A 15970-nucleotide genomic window follows, 5' to 3' on the forward strand; every position below is an offset into this window, starting at 1 on the left:
TTTTAAGATTTTGTTAGTTTATATTTTCTTTATTTGTAAGTAGTTAGTATCTTGTATCCTAATTTATACGTTGTGAATATCAATGAATATTAAACCTTCGATCCCAATTCTATTTCTCATAACTATGTATTGTTTACTTGAGTAATAATATTTTCAGATCTCTTCGCACTTTCTTTTTTGAGTGGTAGATATTGTGTCAGATTAATCTAGCCATATGGAACTCTGCCCAATTAAGAGGGGATGATGCAGGCTTGCAGGTATATCTAGGGGCAGTTGGAGAAGGGGATGATGGTGCATACGACAAGACAAGTGAAGTAGCACTCTTGAAAAGAAGTGGGTTTTGTCGTTGTGATTAGTGAGTTTAGTGTCACGGTTATGTTTGTCTAAGACGTGTTGCTTATGGTCGTATGCCCATTTCAGGTTGAAACTCTTGTCTTGTATTATTTTATCGCATTCCTTTACTACTTTCATGATGTATAATTTCTTTCTTACTTTTTCTAAGTGTGACTTTTCGGCAGAATCATGTCATGCTTGGTAGACATAAAATGTTTCAGAATATACTATAGGGGAGTGAAACTAGTTGTCAACTCCTCCTCTGATTATTTTGTATTATGATTATTTGTCGAAATCATGTTTAAGTCTGCCAAACCTGATTCACCTCACAATCTACTATAGGGAGATGACTGGTTGCCAGATTCTCGAGAAAAGTTATATGTTATTTTAAGTAGTTGTGTTGTCTTTTACCCCGCTTTCTAAAAATCTTTTTCTTAAATAAGGGCTAGAGGTTTGAGCATATGCTGCATGGTCGTGAGCGACCCAATCCTAAGTTGCTTCACTCAACATCCCTTTGTTTGTTTGTTTAGAGAGGAATTTTGGCAGTCCATTGGGTCGACCCGAACCGACATATCGGGCCCAAGCCCACGAATCGTTTCGCTCTAGTAAGGTACTTACCGGTAGTTCTCGTTCCGGTAATGTGGATAACTCAATTTTAAAATTAGTTTAATTGAACAGTGGACCCCACTTGAGTACAGACTTATTCAAGATGCTCACGTGGCGGTTTCTAATTGGTTAGCTTTTCACATCTCATTTTCTCTACCTTTCCCAGTGTGTCACATTTACCAAATTGCCCTTTTCCCAACAATTCCTTATTAAGAAATCGTTTTCCAGCCTCGGTCCTTTCTCAAAATTTCCGTAGACTGTCTATCTATCACCTTGTCTTTAATTTTAGGGTTCCGGCCGAAGCTACACCCTAGATTTCAACCGCAATTGTAGTGCTTAATCACTAATTTTATGGATTTTTTCTCACTTCCTTCTAATGGGGATTTTAGTTTTCAATTCAAGTTCTCCCGAGGTTTATCGAATTCTTATTCGGTCCGTTTTAAGTCTTCTTGAGGAGTTTGGATCTGTTGTTGTTTGATTTCTTGACGAAGTTTTGTGTTTCTCGGAACTGATTGTGATCAGAAGGGTGAGGGTTCAGATTGTATTTTATTATTATTATTATTATTTTTTAATTTTCCCGTTTTGGAGTTGATTGATGGCTACTGCGACTGAAGAAGAGGTTGATTATGAGAGTGATCCGGAAGAAGCGAAGCGGTTACTCGCGATGCGGAGGCGGGAGGCAAGCGATGATGAGGAGGGGGAAGGAGAAGGAGGAGAAGGGAAGCGGACGATCCGGAGGGTGGGGATTCATTCGGATGATTCCGATGGACAGGGTGGAGCAGCGGAGTATGACGATGAGGACGAATTGGGTGAAGAAGTAGACGAAGATGAGGTTGCTGTAGGAGTTGAGGACGTTGATGAAGGGGAGGAAGTTGGCCAAGAGGAGGATGAGGCGAGGCATAGGGATAGGAAGTTGGGTGGTCATGGAGAACTGGATGCCGCCTCCGGCAATGCGGTGAAGGAGCTGGACGATGATGGAAGATCGTTAGCAGAAGGACAGAGTGATTTGCCCGAGGAGAATCCAGAAGGGGAATTTAGTGAGGAGAAGAAGGTGAACGAGCCCTTTGCTGTTCCCACTGCCGGGGCTTTCTATATGCATGACGATCGGTTCAGGGACAATGCAGGTGGTCGACACAGGTATAGTTTTTGTTCTCTTTCCCGTTTGGACAAAAACCAGTCCAGTTTTTATTTTTTGAAGGTTAACCTATCATTCATATGCTATTTTATCTTATTTTTATTTTTATGATTTGGGACATTATGATGTTGCTAAAATTGTGAACATAATTAAGGATATTCTTAACAAATTGGTGTTCGACTCATTAGAACGAGATTTTTTTTTTTCAATTTTCAACTTTCTGCAGTATTTATCTTAGCTAGAATGTATCTGCATGTTCCGTTAGTTATTTTATGTTCTTGGATTCATGAGATCAAAATTGTGCTCTAAAACTGTTCTTTAAGAAATGGACACTTCTCAGCATATATAAATCCATAGAATGTCTACTTTATGTTGTTTTTCCTGGTTATGAAATGATGTCTCCGTCAAATAGACTTGGTTTTGAACTAAAGGCGAGTGATCTGATGATCCAGTGCAGTTATGAGCAGTTCTATCACTTTCTTGGACATGGATTACTATGAGATTTGCAGGGAAAATTCAGAAATCTATTTCATGATGCTAATTTCAATTTTCTAAGAAATTTATGAGGACTTAAATGTTTTCCTGTTGAAGATGGAGAAAAATTGATGGATTATGAGACATAATTGCTTTTCCTAGAACTGGATTGTCCCCCCGCATATTTTCTTGTACACCCTTCCTAATTCAATCTCTTAGCCTACTTTTTGGTGTAACCCATTTCTAACTGCACATCCCTTTATCTTCTTGTCTGAAATAATCCGTAGGAGAATGCATGGTGGAAGGAGGCTGTGGGAGTCCAAGGATGACATGAAATGGGGCCATGACAAGTTTGAAGAAATTACTTTGCATGAAAGGCATCGTGGGGAGGTAATGGTTTGTTTTTTACAGCACTAAAAGCATGATCTCTCTCTCTCTCTCTCTCTCTCAAATGTGTTCTTTTCTTTTTACCATATTAGAGGAAAACTTCCAAGGGTCATCCACGAGGTCGAGGTAAAAGCCGAGGCATGGATCACGGTTATGCTCGAGGTAACAGATCTAGAGCATACAATAAAAGTAATAACCAAAATGATGCTCCTAAAGTTGTGAGAGGAAGAGGACCTAGACGGTATGAATCAACAACAGACAACAATATCCGATCCTCTCCTTCACAAGATAAACAGTGAGTAAATCAATGATTGCAAATGAATTTTAATAGCCTCTACTCGTAACAATTTTTGTTGTAGCTCATGGATACATACTCATCCAGCATGTCCATTTTGCATATGACTTCAGATCTGTTAAGCCTCCTGAACGAGCATTACACAATCATACAGGGAGAACCTCGGCACCTCCTCCAAACGTAGAAGGTGAGCCTGTCTCTGTTAGGAAACATGTCTTTGCATCAAGCCTGAATTCTGCTTCTCCGCCTTTCTACCCTTCAGGGACGTCTAGTAAAAACATCCTTAAACTGGAAAAAACTGAAGTACAAGCTGGACTTCCTGAAAAGAATATGTATGGTGATAGTCGCTCTATGCCACAATCAAGTGTAATGGTGGATGGAAGGCATGTAGTTGATGCTGTTGCTATGGACAGGCTTTACATAAATGATTCAACCAATCCGTCTTTAGGAAATCTTTCATCTAAGACAAATTCTGGTTCTTCAGTGGTCAGTAATGCTCAGATTCCCCAATCTAGGCCTCAGGGAAGGGGTGCTGGTGTAGGATCTACCAGCTACCCTCCTGCACCACTCCATAGCCAAGTTAACAAGGTCTCTTTACCGACTCAATCACATGGTGTAACACGAACTCCTAGTCAAAATCGGGTTCAACCTGCTGTTCAGGTTCCTGTCCAGCAGTTGGGTCAGCGACCTGATAGTGGATCTCAATCTTCATCTCCACCTAAAACTGCTTTGTCAGTTAACTCAGTTGAATCTGGATCTGGAGAGGCAGATTCTTATTCAGAATCAAGCAAATTGAAAACTGCTTTGGTTGGAAAGGGAAAAGGTATGGCACAAGGTATTGGTGCAGGTTCCTTTATTTATAGTGGGGCTCAGATTATGGGAACCTCTGGGAACATGAATATTACTCATGGAGATCAGAACTTTCCTCATACACCAGCATTTTTGCCGGGTAAAGTTTACTTCACATTACTGTTAACTTTACGGGAAATTGTATGGGTTTACTCCTTGTGGATAGGCTTTGTACTTTCGATCAGTTTCAAGATTATAGCACTCCTTTTAAAATCTACTTTTAGTTTGGTATGGTGCAACGTTCCTGTGAGTTTATGAACTATAAAAGTAGTTTTGCTTTGTTATAATTTTGTCGATCCATTAAAAATGTATTAAAACATAGATATTATTTTCTTTTTTCCTCCTTTATTTTCCTGTCAAACTTTCTATTTTGCTCAATTTCTCTATTATCCGTGCTATTACTTATATCGTCGATTATATGTAAAGTTATGCAATTTGGAGGTCAGCATCCTGGTGGCATTGGAGTTCCTGCAGTTGGCATGGCATTTCCAGGATATGTTGCCCAGCCTCAACTTGGCATGGGAAATTCAGAAATGACATGGTGTGGATTCTTTTTCTAAATGTCATTTTCTTGAGGATGTTATATTGCATGTCATAAATTTGTCGTGCTCTGGGTGGATGATGCTGTTGATCTTGCTCTTGCAATATTTTGATAAACTGTGAACTGGAATTTTTTAACAACGAGGTGAAATATATTTGTTAATACCCAACCAAATGTTGTTTGAGTGTCAATTGTATATAAAATGATTTGTGAACCCTTGCTTTTGATTCTTACATTTTTCATTGTCTAGATGGCATTGCCTAATTGGTTTTGTGTGACTTGAATGAGCTGGGATAGAATAGATTAAGAAGTCTCTTTATCAGGCTCCATGCAGTTTCTCTTCCATATTCTTCTGAAAAATCTAGTTCACCACCCTGCTGCCGGTTAGTGGTTCTAATTTAAGGAGCTTCATATTCTTCAGGCTACCAGTTTTGGCTGGTGCAGCTGGGGCTCTGGGAGCTACATATTGTTCGCCTTATATTGCTGTTGATGGTTCTTATCATGCTCGACCCTCAGGACAGACATCATCTGTGGCAACGTTGAGGTTAGTAAATTGTATTTGGTTTGATAACTCTTGATGCCGAAATTGTCTCACTGAGGCTGTGTCATAGTTCAAATTTTAGATTGTCATATTATGGCACTCTGGTGGTGTTGTGGGAAAGCTAATAAAGTATTTACTTTGCATGCTCTGTTTTTTTTAGAATTATGTTGTGGATACGTAGTTCATTGGTGCCTTTTCTAAAATACCGGTGGGCTTTGTCAGTACTTCCTTTATTGCTTATTTATTTTATTTTATTTTATTCTTGATGAATAACCAAACTTTCATTGAGAAAATATTGAAAGCATACAACGGCGTACAAAAACAAAAGCCTGAAAAAAATGGAGGCAAACTAAAGAAAGGGAAGCGAAATACTGCTTATTTATTTTTTTTATCTTCTTCGACACATGTTGATCGCATACTTACTGCATATGCGATGTTTTGTTTGGGGGTCCTTTTATGCTGCATATAATCACTACGTCTTCTTCATTTCTACTCTCCGCAGCAAAGAAAATAACACAAACAAATCCAGTAACGAGGCAAAGCCTTCACAGAATGGTAAGATTGTCACTCTTTGTACATGAATATGACCGATTTTCTATGTTTATCACATGGCATCATGGTTTTGGCACAACTGATCTTTCTCCTTTGCAGAACTTGAAAATGATGATGTTGGACAGCGACAAAATAAGCCACGTAGGTAAGTTTAGATGTACCATCTATTCTCGATTACCAATAGATGAGAAGGTTCAAAATCAAAACGGGTTTGCCTTGCCTTAATAGTAGATATCAAGATGTATATCCAGATTGATGTAAAACTCTGACTCTTTCCTTTTCTCGTTTTAGATATTCAGAGATGAACTTTGGTCAATGAAGTAAGCAAGCATAAGTGATGGAGCCTATTCCAATAAGCAAAGGTCTGCAATCGATGAACCAAACTTCTATGTGTTGCTCATGTGCTGATCTCTAACTGGGGATATTTGATATTTTGCAGGCCTTCTTCTATGCCCTTTGTGATCTCTAGCTTTATTCTGGAGCACTTTGGGCTGCTATAGTTCCAATAAGTACTAGGTAAATCAACCGTTGGTTCTTTATTCTTGGTTTGGCTAGAAGATATGAACAGAGACAGACGGTATGGATAAAATATTGTTTGTCTGTTCATCTTGCAGGAAAACATGATGAACTCCTCCTCTCCTGCCGTTAATCTGAGAACAACAGTATTTTCAGCTTGATGTGTGGGTTTACCTTGTTTAAGTTGCGGTAAGTTCAAGTCGTTCGATTGAATTCCTAGCTTGTATAGCTGAAAATTATACACAAAAAAGAAGTAATTATGTTTGGTTGTACTCCATGGTGGCAGATTTTTCTTATGGTTTGGTTTGTGAATGAAGCAAGTGAGAAAGGGCTTCCCCAAATATGAGAAAAATGAGAAGTGATGAAGAAACTTGTTTAGCAGCGCAGCACCAGCACCAGCACCACCACCACCACCAACAGCAGCAGCAGCTATGTGCTAATTGGAGTTTGATTATTGTCAATTCTATATATAATATGAATATGATAGTGGCTTTGGTTAAGAAGTTTGATTGTTTGTTACCTTATTATTGTTACCACTGTGGTCGACTATTATTTTTCTGTGCCTGATTTCTGTAATGAATGTTGGTTTGTATTTATTGAGTAATGAGACACCACTACTATTAATTTTTATCAGTTTCATTTTTATGAAAATATTGATCATATTCTATTTTATTCTATGATTCCATCAGATTCAAGCCTTCAATCATCCGAACTCCGAACTCGTGTGAAAAATACGATAAAAAATGCGACTATCACTTTTATAATCGATAAATATTTGAGAGATACCTTATAAAAAGAAATCAAATTGTGATTTCTTTTTACAAGAAAAGAGAACGGTTGGGAATAATTACATGAATCAATAATTTCATAGCTCTATTAGATTTCCTTTTATTCCCAATAAAACTTTAAATCGGTCTAAATAATTTCGTATGAAAATTATTGTTATTATTGATAAAAATTAATTTGAAATGAATGGTATGACTAATATTGAAATGGAATAAAAAATAAAATAAAAAGAAGAAGAAGAATGATGTGGCTTTGACTGTTTCAAAGAATATTTGGGTGGTGAAGCTAAAAAAAGGAATTTCAATTGGCCAAAAATGTTGCAGCAACCAATTGTTGGGTGATCTCATCAATGGTGGATAAAAATAACCAATTGGTTTGGGGAAACCCATAATAGAGACTCCTTTTTAGAAATCCTTTAGCTTTGTGTTGCTTTCTTTTCTTTTTTGATTCAGACCTCCTCACCCAGGAGGGAATGGAGATCAAAGAAAAGAAGAGAATTTCAAGCTTCTCCTCCTCTCCATTTATGTCATCATCTTCTTTGATGGCTTTCCTCCTGGTTTTCCTCTGCTTCATCCTTTACGCCCCGTTCGCCCCCGCGTTCGCCCTTGGCCCTGCCGGCCCCGGCTCCGGCGCCTCCTTCATTCCTAAAGACAACTTTCTCCTTGACTGTGGTGCCACAAAGGAACTTGGTGCACTCCCTGATGGAAGAGTGTTCAAAACTGATGACCAATCCCTGCAGTTCCTAGATGCCAAGGATGAGATGGTAGCCGCCGCCCCACCGGATACAAACGCGCCGTCCCCCGTCGATTTGACAGCCAGAGTCTTCCTCCAAGAAGCTGCTTACCATTTTCAGATGGCTGAGCCTGGATGGCATTGGCTGCGCCTCCATTTCTTGCCTGTTAAAACCAATGACTTTGATCTCTTGGAGGCCAAATTTTCGGTTGTCACTGAAAAGTATGTGTTGCTTCACAGCTTCAACATCAACAATGAATCCACATTTGTTCTCAAGGAGTTTCTACTTAATATCACTGAACCAAAACTCTCAATCAAGTTCCTCCCAATGAAGAATTCAGCTGCTTTCATCAACGCCATCGAGGTCGTTTCTGCTCCGGAGGGCATGATCTCCGACTCCAACATGGAGCTGTCTCCGGTCGGGATGGTCGACGGCCTAAGCAAATATGCATTTCAGACAGTGTTTAGGCTGAACATGGGAGGTCCTGTAATCACTCCAAGAAATGACACTCTTGGGAGGACATGGGAGAGAGACGAAGATTACAGGAAACCTTTAGCTGCTGGAAAGAATGTTGCTGTTCAGACCAACAGCATCAAATATCAAGACGGCCTGGAAGAAATTGGGAAGTTAATTGCGCCTCCAAGTGTTTATGCAAGTGCAGTTCAAATGGGAGATGTTCAATCCATGGAACCAAATTTCAATATCACATGGAGATTTGAGGCAGATCCCTCATTTGGGTATCTAATTCGCTTCCATTTCTGTGACATTGTCAGCAAAGTTCTAAACAATCTGTATTTCAATGTTTATGTAAATGGGAAGGCTGCCATAACCAACTTGGATTTGTCACACAAGCTAGGAGTTTTGGCAACTGCATACTACCAGGATGTTGTGATTAATTCTTCCTTCATTGTAGAGGGATTGACAATTCAGATTAGTCCAGCGAACGTCGATACGGGTGATAGGAATGCGATTCTAAATGGGTTAGAGGTAATGAAAATAAGCAATTCTGTTAATAGTCTGGATGGAGAGTTTGGAGTGGATGGTAAGTCTGCAAATGGGTCAAACCGTGGCACGGTTGCTGCTGTTGGGTTCGCAATGATGTTTGGGGCGTTTGTCGGGCTCGGTGCGATGGTGATGAAATGGCACAAGAGACCTCAAGATTGGCAGAAGAGGAACAGTTTCTCTTCATGGTTGCTTCCTGTACATGCTGGTGATTCAAGCTTTATGACAAGCAAGACCTCATATGGTTCACACAAGACCAACACTGGTTTAGGCCTCGGCAGGTTCTTCACTTTGGCAGAGCTGCAAGAAGCCACCAAGAACTTTGATTCCAATGCAATAATTGGTGTTGGTGGGTTTGGAAATGTGTACCTTGGAGTGATTGATGAAGGCACCAAAGTTGCTGTAAAAAGAGGAAATCCACAATCAGAACAAGGCATAACAGAGTTCCAAACAGAAATTCAAATGCTTTCAAAGCTAAGACACAGGCATTTGGTTTCTTTGATTGGATACTGTGATGAAAACTCAGAAATGATCTTGGTATATGAGTTCATGTCAAATGGCCCATTCAGAGATCACTTGTATGGAAAGGACTTGTCTCCGTTGTCGTGGAAGCAAAGGCTCGAGATCTGTATCGGATCAGCTCGAGGTCTTCATTACCTGCACACAGGATCAGCACAGGGAATCATTCACCGTGATGTCAAAACAACCAATATTTTGCTCGACGAGAACTTCACTGCAAAAGTTGCGGATTTTGGGCTGTCGAAGGATGCGCCAATGGGGCAGGGACACGTTAGTACTGCAGTGAAGGGGAGTTTTGGATACTTGGATCCAGAGTACTTTAGGAGGCAACAGTTGACAGAGAAATCAGATGTTTATTCGTTTGGGGTTGTTCTACTTGAGGCTTTGTGTGCAAGGCCGGCAATCAACCCATCTTTGACAAGGGAACAAGTGAACTTGGCTGATTGGGCAATGCAGAACAAGAGAAAAGGGACATTGGAAAAGATCATGGATCCTCTTCTAGTTGGAGCCATAAGTCCTGAGTCTATGAAGAAGTTTGCAGAAGCAGCAGAGAAGTGTCTTGCAGAACATGGTGTTGATAGGCCAAGCATGGGGGATGTGCTGTGGAATTTGGAGTATGCATTACAACTTCAAGAGTCGTACTCAAAAGGCAAGGCAGAAGAAGAAACCAAACCCGAAGCAACCGCACCTGTCACCCCCACCTCCGCTACTCCTACCGCTGTCGACGATTCGACAGATGCACCAAACTCCGACAACCGCCCTGCTGCCGTGAAGCCAGAACAGAACAGGCAACCGGCAGAGGTCCCAAACCCCATTGATGATCACTCCGGCAGTGCAATGTTTGCTCATTTTTCTAATCTCAATGGTAGATGATGATATCAAAACATGGAGGGCTGTGAAACAACAATGCCTAAACACATATGTCATGAAGGTTTAATTGTGGAGTTGGGTGAGTTTGGATAGGCTAATCTGCATTCAACCTGTGTTCCTTATCTTTTCTTTTCTTTTCATTTCTTATGTGGGAGTGTCTGATTGTTTGAGTCAGAAAGGAAAAACAAAAAAAACAAAAAAAAAACAAAGAGAAGGTAAATATGTTGTGATTTTCTGTACTGATGTTCAAGAATGTACACATGCAGTAGAGGTAATCCCATATATTACTCCAATTATATAAGCTACAACTTGGTTATGTAATCCCTGTAGCATTTTCAATCTTAGGACATGAACTCATCTGCATATTTCAGATGGCATTCCAACTTTTTAAACAAAATTACTTCCAACTTTGTATTATCAAGTTTCGACAAAGTTCTAAACCTATTTCTTTCTAATTCCCTACCAATAAATATAGTCCAGATGCTCACAAGAACTTGCTCAAATTGCTAGCAGTTTGTTTCTAGGAAGATTAAGAATCATTCAACCAAATGAAAGGTAGAAATTTCATATTTCGATCTTGTGCTGTAGTGGTGTGAAAATGCTGTACCAACATATTAATCCTCCACAAAACAACCATCACTCAAACCAATTGGATTTGGTATATCCCCTCAATTAAGAGACTGAATATTAAAATCCCTCAACTCGAAAAAGGAACGAAAATCAACGAAACCGATCACCGAACCGAACTATACGGACGAATTCTATTCAGACCAAGCCCATGTACAATTTTTTGGTTTAGTATAAGGCAAGACTAGATGCTCTATTTACATGCAAAATCCAAAAAGCTACACGACCCTCAGTGGAGAGCTGCTAACTCAACGAGATCTTTGTACTTATCAGAGACTAAAGACTTCACCTTCAGAGTTGGTTGGCCGTTGCCTTTTGCTGGAGACACATACTTCAATCCGATTACTGTTGCCAGGCCTAACAAAAAGGATTCGGTAATTATTTACAAACACGCGAAATATGAGATAGAAGAATGCTCCCTTCATTATTTTAGTAATTTACATAAATTGAACAAGAAAAAACTAAAGCTTTTGGCGTGACACATTAAGGGCTGACCAGCAAAATATTCAGTCCAAAAGAACCACAAAATAAGGAATTGAGAGAAACATATACGTATGGAGTTATTAAAAAACGTTTTCAAAGACAATGCAACAAGAAATGTCTACTTACTCTCATGTACGCGTCCATACAACAGCCTTTCACCTTTCCAGTACTCCAACGGTCGTGTTTTGAACCTGGTACTTCTTCTCATCCCACATTGCCACGTTGTTCCAGCCCCTGGCAAGATTGGCAGATTACAAAAAGGAATTCGAAAGAAAAATCTCAATAGTATAGAAATAAAAATTTGGGTTAAATATACGGCTAGATACCTGCAAGGCTTTGCCTCCCGCAAATCTTTTTGCCTTTGCGTTCTTTGCTTGCACGAGATTTGGGCTTGACCTGTTATCCAACAATAACCCAAGAAAACCTTGATTTTCTCTCGAGAGTAAAAATCAGTAACAAGTAGATTTAACAAAAAGAGGGTTTTTATCATTTTCTTCCCCTTTTTTTGTGTATGGTGGTGGTGGTGTTGGGGGGCAAGTAAATTAATCGAGTGGTGGTAGGCTCCTTCTAATTTTAGATTTTAGAAGGCAATGTATCATTAACAAAAATATCACAGGAAGTCGAGCAATCATCGACATAATAATGTGACAATATTAATAATTGTAAGAGTAACAAAACAAATACGTGCCAGATAAAACAAGTAATGAAACTGAATACAGTACTTCCATATGACAGTGGTGACCACGATAAAGAAAGCCTTCATATATGAAAAATACCACAATTTGACAAAGCACTTCGACTCATCAATAATGAGCAACTGGAAATAAAGGCGAGGAAAAGAGAAGAAAGAAAAGGTTTACCTTATCAAGGTGATCTGTTCCACTGCTCCGAAACGGCCCATCCACAATATTTTCAGGACAAGTAGCAGTTGATTGATCTGTTAGAAAATAAAGAACACACAACCTGAAATCATCTAATCCATCTACTGGGATTCTGGGAATTCATAAGCCAACAAGAACGAATTTCTGCCTTTCCAACATAAAAATCTAAAGCAGTACAATCTGTAAAGAGAGAAAATGGTTCTTCATAGAGAAAGCTGAAGCTAATTCAGAATTATAACATGATTGAAAATGTCGGCATGTGCATCTTGTTCAGAAGAACAAACCATCGTTATACAGTTCCTACAAAATGTGAAGCCTTGAAGTGGTACACTTCAACTACTAAAATTTATTTAACACTCCAAGACGTACTTCTTACGGAGTTATTATCATTTCTCGGACATATTTAGTAAAACTTACTTGTCCAAAATTTATCAAAAAAGTCCAACCATCAAAAGCACTAAGATAAGCAGTAACATACGTTAGGTTTTAATTTCCTTTTTACATGAATGTACAATAAATTATCAGCTAGAGTAACTAATGATATTCTGGAATTGGTGATCATACCCAACTGACTCTGAATTCCAACCGGGTACCCTTTGATCCTATCCACCTTGGATGTGCTTGGTTGCTCAGAAGCTGATCCTGCGTGATCTTCCATCTGCATATTATCAATTTATCACAACACGATGTAATATCAAACTTCAAAACATATAAATCAACTGGCACAAAAATATGTACCTCGTCATCGGACGCATTAGTTGCATTAGCCACAGCATCTTCTTGAGCTTCGAAACAACTCAATTTCTCATTTGCTTCCACTTCTGCACAGCTGCCACTAATATCCTTAGCTTCCATGCAAGCTTGAGTTCCACTTAAGGCAGCAAAGCCGCCAACTTGGTATACTTTTGAAACATTACTCGAAGATATTTTACATATGGAATCAGCATCTCCAATAAGGACTTTGGGCGACTTGATTCCATTAGCTACAGCCCCCCCATCTTTGGTTAAAAGTGACTTTAATTTAGAAACACTTGACTGCTCTGCAATACCAACTGCATCCGACAAGTGATTACTGAGTTCAAAAAGGGAAGGATTTCTTGCTGGTGATTGGTCAATGTCCTGAGCTGAAAATGGAACACATGATGACTTTGAAAGCAAAATTTGTCCATTCAGGGCTGATAATGATGCCAGTGGACTTCTCATTGAGGGTGGCGTACAAAGAACCGAATTTTCATCATCCTGCTTAGATTTCAGAGTTTCTAACATTTGTAACTGATTGTCCACACTGAAACTACGCTTTGGCAGATTGCCTGTCGAAGATTTCAAATTCACTGTTCGAGTGGCTTCTAAATCTGGAAGGTTTAATTTCTCTAAATTAATGGGTTTAATCTGCAAGCTTTCCTGTAACATGTTGATAGCTCGATCGCCTTCTAGATCTTCACAATTAGCAGAGAGTAATTCATCCAAAATTTTATCCACTTTGTTCTCTACCTTGGCTATTGAAGCTACAAAGAAAAAAAGGATCACGGCAGCAAAGAGGGACGATGGGGACTGACCTTTAGTGTTAACAGGGACAGTGCGAAATGAAAAGGAAAAGAGGGAGAAAATGAAAGTATATGATATAGATAAAAAGTAAAATCAACTGAACCAAGATGCATGCAGAAGGTTGCATTTTGATCTACAATATAAATTACTTACCAAAGAACTCCTCCCCCCCCCCCCCCCCCTCCTCATCCTCAAAGGATACATCTTCATCAGTTTTATTTTCTGAGTTAATTATAGGCCTTGAATCTTTTTCTGTGCCCGGTATTGATACACTGATATTACCTGATTCAAATGTCACTTGCGAGGGTTCTACATTCTGATCATTTTCAGATTTTATTGACGAATATTGATGCTTGTACCTGACAGACCTCCTGCGTGCACAACAAGATTTTGAATTCTCAACCAAAAGAAAACATGATGCTTCAAAGAAAAGACACAAAAATTTGTTAATAATATAGCATGTTAGTGATTATACCCAAGAATTCCTGGTCTACGATGGCGTATATTCGTGGATGGATTTTGTAGGTTCAAGTCCTTCAAAACTGCTCCCGTCTGTTTTCGAATTTCTCTTGTGGCATCTGTGGGTCAATGACAAAATGGGAAGAAAATAATGACACAAACCTTTATGCATCTGAAATTTGTGCCGAAAAAGGAGCATAAGAACAACTTACTTTCGAGCCTTTCGTAGGCCAAAAAGAACTCCTCTGGGTCTTTCAATTGTTTAATGTCAATTTTTGGTTCCAAGCTCACAGGAGGTTGTCTATTAGAAGAAGATATCATAAAAGTTCGCCAAAATTTTACTTTTGTTCGCACAAAAAAAAAAAAAAAAAAAAAAAGTAGGCAAAATTCACTTATAATAAGCATTACCTAGCATCAGATTCTAAAGAAAACCTAGCCCGCTTACGGTTTAAGGCCGGCCTTCTTTCTTGTGGGTTTTCCTCTGCCTTCACCGTAGCTTCCTCCTTTTTCTCATTGTTCGCAAGAAACGTTGCAGCTTCAGATTGCATCAAATTTGAGTTACCGTCTAAAATTGATCTGGCCTGCTCTTTAAGTTTACTAGGATTTCTTGAGACCTAGCAAATTTAGGAGACCTATGAATCGTTGACCCTCAATTAAACCAAAACTAGAACATATATATATACAAAATGCTTCGATAGGAGCCATGATGGTGAGAGAAAGGAGATCATGAGGCGCAATACTCTAAAACCATAATTTTCAATACTCTTGCATCAGTGCACTGAGAACCAAGCGCCCAAGGGAAATTAGATAGTAGTAATAAGAAGCAAGGCTATAGCACCGTAGCTTCCAGTGCTCTTGCATCAATATACTAAGAAAACAAGCCCCCGTCTTAAACCGGCGAACTATACATCATGCCCGGAAGTAAAACAAATCCAGTTCACAAATCAAATGGGCTAACCAGCTTACCATTAAAAACCAAAGCAGGCGGTGCATTTAATTTTAAGGAAAGAATAAACCATCACACGCAAAGCCAAAAAAACATTTCAATGCCTCACACTTTCGACAGTAACCAGAACCATCGATTCAAAAGGAAAACCACGCCACGCTCTGAGATACTTACTGAAAATATGGGAACAGAACATGAATTTCAATTCATCCCTCAATTGCGCACGGAGCTCGTTGAACAAGCAGAAAATGGCACAAATCAAAAAAGCGATGAATTGGAAGCATCATATACAACGAGTATGGAAAGATACAAATACCATGGATTTGAGGTGGTTGTGGATGGCGTCAAGGTCGGTTCCAATACCATGTGGCTTCGACGGATCCGGAAAAGTGCCAAATGCGCTCGGAAAGAGATAGATACCAGAATAAGCAGCAAGAGGATCGATCACAACAGAGATTCGAGCTTCTTCGTCCACCATTGTTGCACTCTTCAGTCTCTGGATCGAACCCTATGGAATTGGAGACTGCAGAATTCGAAAGTAAACCAAAGGCGCGAAAAGTTCGTATTATTTTTCCGTATTTTAATGTTTTGCAGATGAGGTCCTTCAAATTTTCCTCCTTGACTCTTTGGCAGACGTATTTCAATGAAATTACGTTGGTTGCCAAAATAATTTTATAATAAAATAATCATAATAATAATATAATTGTTGATGAATTTTGAATATAGCTTTCATTTTCTTTTAAAATATTATATTTTTACTTTTAAAATCTGAATTTATGTCCTAAATTTTATAATTTTACATTTTTATTCTTAATTTTGAATTATAAAATTTATGTCCTAAATTTTATAATTTTACATAATTGCCCCGTCATTTATGAAATTTTTTTATT

At 39.0% G+C, this 15970-nt stretch overlaps 3 protein-coding genes across 6 annotated transcripts; 2 read left to right on the plus strand and 1 right to left on the minus strand.

Moving 5' to 3' along the window:
• The first annotated feature begins 1175 nt into the window (after positions 1 to 1175).
• On the plus strand, positions 1176 to 6230 carry LOC111460888 (protein MLN51 homolog). Of its 2 annotated transcripts, XM_023104233.1 has the most exons (11): positions 1176 to 2076; positions 2836 to 2938; positions 3028 to 3230; positions 3344 to 3417; positions 3493 to 4179; positions 4506 to 4620; positions 5042 to 5164; positions 5664 to 5716; positions 5813 to 5858; positions 6005 to 6075; positions 6153 to 6229. In XM_023104233.1, the coding sequence occupies exons 1-10, from the start codon at positions 1535 to 1537 to the stop codon at positions 6030 to 6032; spliced, it is 1974 nt and encodes a 657-aa protein (XP_022960001.1). In that variant the 5' UTR covers positions 1176 to 1534; the 3' UTR covers positions 6033 to 6075; positions 6153 to 6229. The 2 variants fall into 2 exon arrangements, with proteins under 2 accessions (XP_022960001.1, XP_022960000.1); XM_023104232.1 differs by having other exon boundaries at positions 3344 to 4179; positions 6153 to 6230.
• A 993-nt stretch (positions 6231 to 7223) lies between these two features.
• Positions 7224 to 10460, plus strand: LOC111461068 (probable receptor-like protein kinase At4g39110). The gene has a single exon (XM_023104511.1). It carries the CDS (start codon positions 7488 to 7490, stop codon positions 10140 to 10142), a length of 2655 nt encoding a protein of 884 aa, XP_022960279.1. The 5' UTR covers positions 7224 to 7487; the 3' UTR covers positions 10143 to 10460.
• A 225-nt stretch (positions 10461 to 10685) lies between these two features.
• LOC111461069 (centromere protein C-like) lies at positions 10686 to 15708 on the minus strand. 3 transcript variants are annotated; one of them, XM_023104513.1, is made up of 11 exons: positions 15397 to 15708; positions 14543 to 14748; positions 14347 to 14435; positions 14151 to 14253; positions 13829 to 14046; positions 12869 to 13635; positions 12695 to 12788; positions 12110 to 12186; positions 11576 to 11645; positions 11409 to 11483; positions 10686 to 11123 (listed from the first exon to the last, which is right to left on the minus strand). In XM_023104513.1, the coding sequence occupies exons 1-11, from the start codon at positions 15556 to 15558 to the stop codon at positions 10996 to 10998; spliced, it is 1989 nt and encodes a 662-aa protein (XP_022960281.1). In that variant the 5' UTR covers positions 15559 to 15708; the 3' UTR covers positions 10686 to 10995. The 3 variants fall into 3 exon arrangements, with proteins under 3 accessions (XP_022960281.1, XP_022960280.1, XP_022960282.1); XM_023104512.1 differs by having other exon boundaries at positions 11376 to 11483; XM_023104514.1 differs by having other exon boundaries at positions 11372 to 11483.
• Positions 15709 to 15970: the final 262 nt, after the last annotated feature.

This window comes from Cucurbita moschata, unplaced genomic scaffold, assembly GCF_002738365.1.
Source record: "Cucurbita moschata cultivar Rifu unplaced genomic scaffold, Cmos_1.0 Cmo_Scf00024, whole genome shotgun sequence".
NCBI classification, from domain to species: Eukaryota; Viridiplantae; Streptophyta; class Magnoliopsida; order Cucurbitales; family Cucurbitaceae; genus Cucurbita; species Cucurbita moschata.